The sequence below is a fragment of the Bombus affinis genome, chromosome 16 (assembly GCF_024516045.1).
Source record: "Bombus affinis isolate iyBomAffi1 chromosome 16, iyBomAffi1.2, whole genome shotgun sequence".
In the NCBI taxonomy this organism is placed as follows: Eukaryota; Metazoa; Arthropoda; class Insecta; order Hymenoptera; family Apidae; genus Bombus; species Bombus affinis.
In genome coordinates, this window is record NC_066359.1 from 5,148,779 (window position 1) to 5,161,006 (window position 12,228).

The 12,228-nt window shown below is 30.9% G+C and overlaps 3 protein-coding genes across 27 annotated transcripts in view; 1 reads left to right on the forward strand and 2 right to left on the reverse strand.

The window, feature by feature from the left end:
- Positions 1-4,974, reverse strand: part of LOC126925737 (phosphatidylinositol-binding clathrin assembly protein LAP) — a 32,492-nt gene extending 27,518 nt beyond the window's left edge. For 11 of the 24 annotated variants that reach the window (XM_050741652.1, XM_050741651.1, XM_050741644.1 and 8 more), the window contains exon 1: positions 4,318-4,971. In XM_050741652.1, the coding sequence (XP_050597609.1) occupies positions 4,318-4,447 (130 nt within the window). In that variant the 5' untranslated portion in view covers positions 4,448-4,971. Of the gene's footprint in view, positions 1-4,317 lie in introns of all 24 variants that reach the window. The other 13 variants (XM_050741631.1, XM_050741629.1, XM_050741633.1 and 10 more) reach the window with 3 other exon arrangements.
- A 1,488-nt stretch (positions 4,975-6,462) lies between these two features.
- LOC126925815 (protein KRTCAP2 homolog) lies at positions 6,463-7,440 on the forward strand. The gene is made up of 3 exons (XM_050741814.1): positions 6,463-6,616; positions 6,851-7,069; positions 7,145-7,440. The coding sequence occupies exons 1-3, from the start codon at positions 6,613-6,615 to the stop codon at positions 7,315-7,317; spliced, it is 396 nt and encodes a 131-aa protein (XP_050597771.1). The 5' UTR covers positions 6,463-6,612; the 3' UTR covers positions 7,318-7,440.
- LOC126925774 (stomatin-like protein 2, mitochondrial) lies at positions 7,126-10,364 on the reverse strand. Of its 2 annotated transcripts, XM_050741727.1 has the most exons (9): positions 10,120-10,364; positions 9,078-9,407; positions 8,882-8,998; positions 8,661-8,808; positions 8,341-8,589; positions 8,116-8,271; positions 7,794-8,038; positions 7,545-7,715; positions 7,126-7,481 (listed from the first exon to the last, which is right to left on the reverse strand). In XM_050741727.1, exons 2-9 carry the CDS (start codon positions 9,150-9,152, stop codon positions 7,452-7,454), a joined length of 1,191 nt encoding a protein of 396 aa, XP_050597684.1. In that variant the 5' UTR covers positions 9,153-9,407; positions 10,120-10,364; the 3' UTR covers positions 7,126-7,451. The 2 variants fall into 2 exon arrangements, with proteins under 2 accessions (XP_050597684.1, XP_050597683.1); XM_050741726.1 differs by lacking the exon at positions 10,120-10,364 and having other exon boundaries at positions 9,078-9,589.
- Positions 10,365-12,228: the final 1,864 nt, after the last annotated feature.

Below are 12,228 nucleotides of genomic sequence, written 5' to 3' on the forward strand. Positions count from 1 at the left end.
ATATGAACTCTATATTGTTTCTGAACTATAGAGGTTATGTTGTTAAAAAGGCCTTTTATATTGTTAATTCCATGTTATTAAAAAGAATTCTCCATAAATTTTAGAAATTTTTGTTAATACAAAATTTCACGGTTATAGATGGCACTTATTCGTGTTAACATAATTGTAATGGGCGTGTATAGGTCGGCAAGTACTTTGCCAGCAAACTATACAATCGATACCAGCAGCTCGCGAGCGGTGTGGCTATACGAGCAAAAAGTCTACTAAGTCAAGTTACTTGTTTCTTCAATAAAGAGTAACGATCGTTATCGGTGTAACGGTCGCGAAGGAACGTAACTTGATACCGTGATAGTTATTCAAAATTTCTGATGACGCAAACCGAGTTCTCAACTCAGCGGCATGAAATTATCCAACATTCAACATCTATTAATATTTTCATGCATTTTCATTTCTTTTTTCAGCCGACTAATCGATTTCTCAATTTCTAGCTCTTAGTAGGCGTTGACTTCCGCGAATAGAAACTGCATGAAATATGAAAATTGCCTTTAGAAGTTCTTAACATTAGGTACAGTACACGTATGATGTACAGTTCATAAAATAAGAAATGTAAAAAGGTACCAAAATTTGATACAATCGTAATTTTATAAAACTGATTTTCATTTATTAAAAGCAATAAATAAATAAAATATATTCCATAGAATATATGATTACCAATATGGCGAAAAATTTTTAGTATAAGAGTTATTAGAATTCAATTAAGAATATCAATTTTATCTGTCACTGTCTGTACATATGTCGAATGATCCAGTAAGGTTTTTATAACGTGCTAGAAGACTTTTTAGAATGAGTCGTCATTTTTCCGATATAGAAGTTCAAAGTTTCAGTTACATAAAACACATTAAATACATGAAAATGAAATCCCTATTTTGTTTATAATTTATTTCAATTTAATGGAATTTTCACAATGTAGATAATTCCTAGAAATGTTCATGCTTGATTTTAAAATCATTATAAGATAAAATAACAATTGATTACGCTATAAGAATAGTGCCAAATTGAAGAAGAAAAATAAAAACTGTTTACGTATTTAATAGTATTTTATATAATTATAACAAGTACACAAAAACTGAACAAAAAGTAAAACTGAATTGAACGAAATTAAATAGACTAGATCTCAAACACGAATATCCCAAAAACGTGGGCCCCTTCTGAAAAATCCTATTAGAGCTTTGCAGTAGTAGATATGTACATATACAATGTTTCCCAATAATCACAATACAATCGTTACGGAGATGATACTACGATTTCTATGTAAAACAAAAATGAATCGAAAAAAACATGAAATACAATTTTTTTATAGCTCGCGTCGTTTCGGAAAAAATTACATTTAAAAGTATTTGACAAATTTTATTCTGCATTTTCGTCCTATTTTTGCACGTAGAATCACCATTATGCCGATTTTGTGCATGATTACTGGAACACACTATATAATACAAGTTGTACTAAATCCCAAATTTCGAAAAAGGATTTCCACTTTCATGGCTTGATTTCCTCTCGTTAAAACCTTGTCGATCAAGGCACTTTCGTCCGCGCAACGCCTCGAAATGGAAAGTAACCCGTTAACGTGTAACGGACAGAAACACACACACGTACACACGAAAGGTGCGCGCTTCATTTCTCGTACATCAGACGTGACTAATGCGGTAACGTCAACACCCAGACATTGGCTTAGGTTCATGCACCTTGAAAAACCGTTTGATCTCGAGAAAAAAATGCAGATATTCCCGTCGGAACGTGATTCATCTTCCGGCCAGTCTACGAATCGCATTGTATGTAACAATAGTTGACTATACACACCAGCTATACAAGAAACATTGGTACATTATTGTATTTAATATAGCAGCTAGACTGTAGATATTTATGCAAATTCGTATTCTTATAAATATAATTGGAGAATATGTACATTACAGCGTCCTATTTTAGCCGATAAAACCTAAAATAATACAACAAAATGTACTAATGGATATATAGTAAATTATGACATAGCTTCGACATTTAAATTAAGATAAAAACAAAATATACCAAACATGCACAAACTTTAGAAAAGATTGAGATAAAAAACACTGACTCTCGATACAATAAAGAAATACATATATATGCAAATTAATTAAAGGAATGGAACTTATGTAGAAAATTGTTTGACCTACTAAATATTATAGAGAGTATTATACTTTAAATATTTGATATACTTTTGCAAATTATGTTCACTCTGTGGATTTTTGCACCTTCAAATTTCTTATAAATGTATAAAAATCAATTGAGATTATAATAGTATAGTATATAGTAATACTAGATTATAATGGTATCTTCGTACGGCTACAAATATTTGATACTATGAAAATGAAATGTGGTTCTTGATAAAACTATGCTTCCTTGGGAAAGAAAGATATGTGCCAATACTTTTTGTAGCCACTATACGTCTCGCTGATACTCCTCCATGCGAGGACTAATGTTTTCAGAACAAGGTCCTATCCGAGGTCCTATCCTCTCACTTTTTTCACGTAACGGAATTAGTCGAAATGCTGATAAGTTGAAGATCCAAAACAGTTATGTTTAGCTATATCTAATTATAATAATTATATATATTATATATCTATATACAGCGTAATTATATCTCGATTAAGTTACACGAACATTAAGAATTTTTATACAAATTCATATTTTTGAGAATACATTTGAAGAAGTCGAAAATTGTTTCACCTACCAAGTACATATTGTACGAAGCACTATATTATATTTCATATATTTCCTCATATTATGTGCGTTCTACGAATTCTGCATTTTCAAATTTCCTATAAATTTAAATTCTTTATAACGTTCCATTTTCTTAAATACATAAAAATTCACAGTCTAATTATATGTCATGATATAACGAGCAAAACATTTGCATTGAAAATTTGGGTAAAAGTCGATTTCGAAATTTATGCAGATAATGAATCGCAAAAAGTTTGAATTTCTAAAAAAGGTTATGTATATGTAAAGTAACATATTAGCGATTTGGTTGCTTACAGGTGCATGATTAAGCTTGAAACGATTCTCAAGGGGTGTAACCTAATGTATAACTTATATCACATCTATTCAGGACCCTTATTCCTGTATTAGCTATCTATTTCTGGTAATTGATATTCTAAAATGGGCCATAATTTGTCAATATTTATTAAAAAATACAACGTTTCAAATTTATTACTAGGACCATGCGGAAAGACTTAGCATATGTTAATAATTTTTATGAACATGCCAAGACAATTATTTGCAATAGGAACGCCAAACAAATATCTAATCTATAGACCTAATTGAAATACTTCCTAATCAGATTAATAAACAGATAGCGTGTACAAGATATAAGAAATAAATTTTCAAATTAAAACATATTTCCTCGTAAAAATGAGCAGTATAGTTAGTAGTTAATGCGTTCACTGCCACACGTATTTTGTATATTTTGCCCTAAAATATACTATACCGTAACTTTCAATTTTTGTAAAATATTATATTTGTGCACTTTTTTTCTGACAATTCGCTGGTATCCTCCTTTACCTCCTCCTTTATCCTCCTTACTTAATGTTACCTAAATCACTCGCACCATTGACAGCTTTTTAGACTATGAAATTTATCAGTGTTATCTAAATCATTCATATTATTGACAATTTATTAGTTCATGAAGTTTATCTTAGTTTAATCGGTCTAAAAAATTTAGTAACGTAAGTGATTGACGACCATCGTGACACTAAACGTGCTAAACGAATATGTATCATTCGTCACCGTGAAAATCCTATGTAAAATCACCTCGACTAAATCCGATTCACCTAAGACCTAGAACATTAATCCCATCCTTTCAATGCAAATAACTAGAGCGTGGATATTTACGCAAATTCATATTCCTATGAATATAATTTCAAACGCGAAACCTAAACGGAAATGTCTTACTTACTAAATATCGTAACAGATGCCCTTTGCCTATTTCATACAGTGAATGAATTTTCAATCCTATATTCAAAAAGTAATTTTAAGTAAATTAGTAAGAGAAGGTATTATAATGCACAAGTACCATTATATAGTTATGCAATATTACTTAACAGTTTTTTGAAATATCGCTTTTGAAATACTAAGTGAAAGATCTATCTGTTCGGAAACTTCTACACGCCCCAGTATATTTTTGCCTACGATATACATTCTGTACATTCTTCAACTTCCAAATGTCCCATAAATCATAGAATTCCTTAGTCTACAAACGCATAATCGTGTCTTCGGAGAACTTACATTCGAGATGCTTCTTTTTGGGTCCTATCATCTCCTCGGTAGTAGCTTTGCAGACAGCCTTAGCGAGACCCTGACCGGCGATGCTGTGCCTGGCTGCCAATAGCCTGTCGTTGATCGTCTGTCCCGCCATACTGTCCCTGTACTTCTGTCACACTCGAACTTTTTTTCCTCTAAAGCTCACGCACCTTTCGATTCTCTAACTACTCTCCTCCTCTGTCTCTCGTGTCGTACTATCTATCACAGTCAGGAACAGTTCTGCAGCCTCAACGATAGTGTCACACGCACACCACCACAAACTGGCGTTTCAACCGACACGAGAGTAAAACCTACTCGAGAGCACCAACAGGGAATGAAGAGTTATGTGTAGAACGATATACGTAAAGATTGCGAATATACATGCGTGGAGCCGGTTCCCGTTGGTTCAAGTAGTATTTCCCTCGATTTCGCGACCAACCGGCTTGGCCTCTGCTTTTTGGTGTCGCGAATTCGATCGAGCCGAATGAGCTCTCTCGCGCGCGCGTAAAGGGCTCAGCTGGGCGAACGACAGCTCGGCTCACGGCGACGACAGAAGGCTCTCACAACCTGCCAAAATGGCGACCCGGACCTCCTACTCCTTCGCCGGACCGATCACTCCTGACAGCCAATCCTACTCCTTCTCCGCGAACACGGCCTACTACCTCTGACGTCATACTGCGCTAGTCAAATCAACTTCCGTGAACATATACGACACTGCTTTGATAACTGGCCGCAGCTTGAGACGGAATTTGGTCAGATATTGAAGCATCTATTTGAATTGAGCTTTTCATTAACTTCATAATGCTCGTGCCTGTTAAAACATGGACACAGCTAACCAATTATTTTTTTGTGTCATTAAACAATCACATTTTCGTATTTATTAAAAACGCTTCCCTTTACTTTTTACTTCCTACCTAGCATTTTACATCTGATTGTATTAAAAATACAAAATATAGCATTAGAATTACAAAAAATATGTTGTTACATAGCCAAAACACAATCCTGTCAAAAAAAATTATGTATTTTTAACCGATTTTAATGCATCCATTCTAATCATAACCTTAAATATTTCATTCAGAGCAAACATTCATTGTAACAATAGCTTACGAGATTCTACATCAACATAAAATTGATAAAAAAATAGAAGTATCTGATGTCGGATATCTTATTTAAGATATCCAATATAAATCTATGTATAAGTTGATTGTCGGGATTGGAAATGAGAGAAATGGAAAAACTGCCAACAAGTGGTAGGGATAGTAGTAGTCAGTTTACAAGGCAGGATTCTGGCCACTTAATGAGGGAGTGTTATAGTACGAAATTTTGATAAAAAGATATCTTTAACTTGAATGTTAAATATTTTAGATATTTATAGAATATTATGGTTGATTTATTTTCTCGATCAATTTTGTTAGTTTTAATAGTGTATAATTTGAATGATACATTATTTTGGTGTCAGTTATACATAAAATGAGAGGTGTTATTCTTATTTGGAAATAGTTGCAGAATTTTATAAAGATGATGAAGAAGGAATAGTAAAAGAATTGTTAATTAAAATATCGATCGAAAAGGGAGTCTCCGTAACAAGTTCAAAATCGATAACAACGCTTCAATCCCTGCGCACGCATATTTCTTGCCAAGTAAACCATCTAATGTATATCATATCAATGATTAGATAGCAATAATATTGTCCTTTGTTCTAAATGTTTCGACAATCCTTATGTCTATATAATTTGATGGTGCATTTTAGCAAACTAAACATTTAAATATGTGAGAGAAATTTCTACACGTTCTAAAGAGAAAATGTCACTAGACGATTTAATCCTGCACTACCATAATTCTTCACGAGCTAAATTTTTAAATAAATGATGATTTATCTGGAAAATAGATATTTGAAAATATCCTAATGAATTTTTTCAGAATTTTTCACACAACTTATGTACACATTTTTTGAATATTTAATTTCATAATCCTAAATTATATATTTGAAATAACTTTTCTTAAAAATCTATTATTAATCTGCAATTATACAAATTATAAATTAATTAAGAAATCTATAGCTACAGAGAATACAGATTCTTAATTATTGTCCTAGCCTCTATCTTAGCTCGTTCAATGCTTTTTAATTTAATTAAATTTTAAATTTGAGGAACTTTAATGCTCCTAATGTTGGTATGTCTTGGCACATTGTGACAAAGTGACAACATAGCACTGTGCTGTAAATTGAAAAATCCACGAATCAATTCGAACCGGTTCTAACCACAAAAATTTTCCTTAAAAATGCGTACGTATAAATTTATAAAGCACTATACTTCAAAACATTTATAGAAATCTTTTTTGCGTAATATATTGATAAGATATGTAGAAATATTAAGAGAAATAATATACTAGACTTTCTGATTAGTTAATATTATAGTCACATTCCTATGCCAATTCTTCTAATGTAAATTAATTTTCTTCAAAATAACGATTTAAGTAAGTGAAATATGGAAACAATATGTTTTCTTTTATTTTTCAGCTGTTAGTAGCGGAGTATCGTTTGTGTTGTCATCTATTTTAACAGTTCTCGTATTTTCGGGAATGCAAATATATAAAACTTCCCTGGCATCGTCACAGGTTTATACAATATTGGGAGGATATATTGGATCTATATTGTTTTTGTGTGTATTAACTGCAATAGGAAACTTGGAAGCAACAATATTTGGCAAATCTTTTCAACAAAAATTGTTTCCTGAAGGTATGTTACTTGATATTGATATTAAAAGGTCAAACATCACTAATTCAAGATAATAATCAAATTTTCTTGTTACAGTTATCTTTTCATTGATAATCAGTTTAATTGCATCAGGTTTAGTACATCGTGTGGCAATTACAACGTGCTTCCTGTTTTCTATGATTGCATTATACTATATCAATCGAATTTCCCAAGAAACATATGCTGCTCCAGTACCTACAGTGTCAGTTCACACAAAGAAAAGAAAGTAAAAGAATCATAGAAACTCAGAGTAATTTATCAATCATTACATTACTGCACTTTTAAAAAACTAATTATTCTTGTAACTATATTAACTTATGAATCTTTGCATAAAATTGTTTTGTTATTATTGACTCATAATTAATTATTTCTCCCCATCTCTATAAGAACAGAACTGCAAAAGATAGATAATAAAAATCAAAATATATTTATATTATGTATAAATAGTTTACAATACTTTAGGATTTTGCTTTCTTTTGCTGCTTCTGTGCTTCTCTGCTTCTTCTTTGTCACTGAAATATTCGAAAGATTCATCTGAGTCATCAACACTGAGAGCATCTTTGTTCTCTTTTGCATCAGGATTATCTAAAGTAGGCTGAGACATAACTTGTTTATAAATCGTCATTGCCTAGAAGATGAAGTAATCATATACAACAATATACAATCTGCAAAGTAGTACACAAGGACAAATTTTTGGGTGACATACTTGTGTTACTAAGGAAGACACATCAGAAACATTACTGGGCAAGATCAAAGTATTGTTGACCTTTGCCAATTTGTTGAATGCTTTGACATACTGTTCTGCTATACTATATGCCGCTGCATTTTTTGCATCTGTTATATTGAGAGCATTTGCCACAAGTTTTAAACTCTTTGCACGTGCTTCCGCAATGGCCACTAAAGCTTGTGCAGTACCAATCGCCTTATTTATTTCTTCTTGTTTTATAGCCTCTGTTATGGTATTGTGTAAGTTATTTATAACTTTTTAAACATAATAGATGGTTGACTAAAAACACGATTACGATTACCGGATGCTAGAATCTGCGCTAAACGTTTTCCTTCTGCTATATTTATTTCTGCTTCTCTAGTTCCTTCTGATTCTAAAACTGCGGCTCTCTTCTTGCGTTCTGCTTCCACTTGCATTTGCATTGCTTCTTGTACTCTCTGAGGTAGTTTTATGTCACCTGTTACAAGAAATTCAAGTGACAATAACTTTTTATATCAAGTGAAACAATTTCTTCAATTGGCCTTACGTATTTCATATCTTAGACAAGCTATTCCCCAAGCTTCACTTGCTTTATTTATACTCTCAACGATACAAACATTGAGCCCTTCTCTTTCTCTGAACACATTATCCAAAGATATTTTTCCTAGCTCAGATCTCATTGTAGTTTGAGCTATTTGAACTACGGCAAACTCAGGATCATCAACACCATATGAAGCCAGAAATGGATTAACTACTCTTAAGTATAATACACCATCAATATTTAACGTTACATTATCTACAATAAAAGAACAATATAATTAATACCATATTTATATCTGTAATATTTAAACATATAATTGAATATACCTGAGGTAACAGCACTTTGTTGAGGTATTTCTATAGCTATTTCTTTGAGACACTGAACATATTTAATTTTGTCAATTATTGGTGTAAGAATGTTTAACCCTGGGTTTAGAATCCTATGAAACTTTCCCATTCTTTCGACAATCCATGCCTAGAAGGATTTATTGAAAGAAATTTGAAATGAATTCTCAGTTGGTAAAAAAATAATAGAAATGATTATAAACCTCTTGTTGTGGAACAAATAGTATAATGGTATTCATTGGAGTGTTAGATTTACATCTAACATGTTGTATTATCGGCAGTTTAGCAACATGATGTTCAAATCCAAGAGCTGGTTGATGCTTTAAATAAAATGTTGGTTATATTGCAAAAGATTGTAAAGATAAATTTTAAGAATAATGTTTTAAGAAATGAGATTACCTTTAATATTCCAAAATTACGAGCAAGCTGTTTAAATTGGCAGTTTAATCCCCACTTATATGTTCGCAACAACATTATACTGACAGACACAAGAGATGTTTTCTAGTACTGTATCAGGTTAGATTCACGCGTTTAGGCTACGTAATACCATATCTTTGTAAACGGAAATTTTAACAGAAACGGAACGTTGAACAAACGTCCACTTGGATATTTCCATACAATACCCGATTAATCGCAAAAAAGATGTTTTCAGTCATAAACCATGATATTTCATTCTTCGCATTCCCAAATTTGATAAAACGCCGAGACGTCCAACGCAGCTAAGAGGAGCTATACAAGATGTCCCAATAATCATGATACAATTGATAAATCAAAAATATAGAGTAACGTATTTCATATGACGCTTTTTTCTTCTTTCATTTAATCTTCTTTTTTCCAGAAAATTGAATTTGAAAATTGATCGAATATAATTAAACTTGGCTAAAGAATACATTTCTTCAACCTCTAAGCAATATTTCAATCTTAATTATTCCTTGAAAAACATCATACACCTAGTTTTACTTGCGCTATCAATAATTTAGAACTATTTAAATTTTTCAATTTTTTATTCTTGAATATTCAACAATTCATGAATTAATCTAGAATATACTTGATTATTTAAAAAAAACCGCACAATCTAGTAAATATCTTTTAATCTAAAGATTAAATTTTTATATTTAGTAATAATTATTAAATATTAAAATACTAAAATATTTTCTCATTTCATTTAAATATTTATCACTAATAATTATTATTATGTAATTTATCTTATTATTAAGTTATCGTAACAAAATATTCATTTAAAAATTCAAGTATCGTTTGTAATGCTCTAAAATAAGATTTAACAATGCTGTTTGCGTAATGTTACAATTATATATCACTGTGAAATTATAAACGAGGAAGTTCACTTATTTTTTTGTGCAGTATAGTCATATACTCTATAATAAGAAGAATAAGAAGTAGAGAAAAGTTATATTCACAGACGAAAAGAGATTTAACTTACATGGTCCAGATGACCTCGATTTTTATTATCATATCAAAAGTGCCTTGAAGAAGAACAGAACAAGATATTCACAGGGTTATATTTGAAAACTGTATCATTCGTTACCAAAACGGATGTTATAGATAGCACAAGATAAGATCGGATCGACGCATTATTAAATAATAAAATGCATTCTCTCTTTTGTTCGATTTAATAGATAACGAATATTATAACTTTGAAACTGTGCTCTCATTCTGCTGACTCTATTTGATACAGGTTGCTAATAAATATGAAAGTCGATAATAAAAGGATTTACTTTACCTATAGGTATTATATTGCTATAAAGTACTTTTCACATATCATTCGCCAAATTTGGGGAATTTTGATTCTATCCGTGAAAATCTAACGATAGCACGCATGTGGTATCCTTTTATCCAAATAGAACAAAAACTATCTATTCCAGACTGTAAATAAAGGGGAAATGATTTTGATAATTTGGTTAGAAATTATATCAATGTTGAAAATTATTTTTAAAAATATTAGAAAAAGTGTATCTGGGTTAATTTTTAGAACAAGTACTGGAAGCACTAGCAATAAACTGCAGGAGATATACTGAGGTTCAGAAAAATCGCTTAAACATACTGGTGGACTAGTTTCACACGAATCAACCAGAAAAATGAGATGCTCTTGTGGAAGCATTGATAAAGAAAGCGCAAAACTAAGCAAACAGTCTATAATAAATTTTTCTTCATTTCAATTTTGTTGTAGCAATTAGTAGTATTACTGTGCTTCAACTATTGTACAGTTATTATATCCCAGTCAGGCATAATAATAGAGTATTTTATCAAATATAATTTATAAGTAGCCGTAATATTTTTATATCCGATAACCTTAAAATAAGTTATTTCCTTCCATTTAATTAAATCGAATAAGAAAATTGAATCATCCTTCATAATACATTTATTATCGAATTACACAAAACTTAAAACCTTGTAACGATAAAATATCGAGATTCACGCCATCTTGATCAATTCGATATATTTCAAATTACAAAAAGACTTTAATTTAATTGTTCTTTAATTTCTATATATTTCATGTAATTTATTAAAAATCACTTTAATTGGATTCAGAAGATGATGCTTAGATTTAAATAAATATATATTTATATGTAAATATCTTTCATAATACCAATTTTTGATAATACATATATTTATTATCCATCATGCAAGGTCGAAAGTTTTCAAACAGTACAATCGAGAGTTACGTCATCTCGACTGATTCGATACATTTTAAATTACGAAAGAACCACGTTATTCGTTAGTTTTTATTATATACTAATTCATTTGATTTACTAAAATTTATTTTAATCTTCACGTGTTAACATGCAAGATTTAGTAAAAGAGAAAACTTTGTGATTTACGAAAATTGGAACACTTTATATGGAAAATTTTAAACACTTTAATATAACATATTTAGTAGGGTATATATGTGATATCAAGTGTTATGTAAAACATTTTGAAAATTTGTTAGCGATATGATGAGACAGTCTTCGGCGTTTTTTTTTTTTTTTTTTTGTTATTCCTCTTTAATATGCAAATCAGGAATAGTATTTAAACAATACAAATGCCACATTGATCAATTCCATAAACTGAATCATGTAGAAGTTACTATATCTAGATGTATGATGTTCTAGAAAAATTAGGACGTAAGGTTAAAATCTAACTCGAAAAAAGACATGTCGTATGTACTAACCTAGTATGTACATTGTCAGATTCGGTTCAAATTTTACCAATATAATCACGATAGTTGTGTTTCGTTATAGTAACGAAATTTCAAATTATTTTGTATAATATACGCATAAAATGTCTTTAAAAGTATTTAAGCACTTTCGTGAGCCATTGTACACTCAAGAAATATATTCATGATTATATTCGCAAAAGGTTTATATAAATGTTTACATACTTTACTGAGCCACTGTGAGATTACAAAAAACTCCATCTATTTGACGTATCTTCATATTGCCCGCGGTATGACAGTGTTAGAAACGTGTCTGCTCTAGGGTTAAAAGAAAAGGACCTAACCTCTATTGGTCACCGCAAGCTATTGTTACAAGATCAACCAATAGGAAAC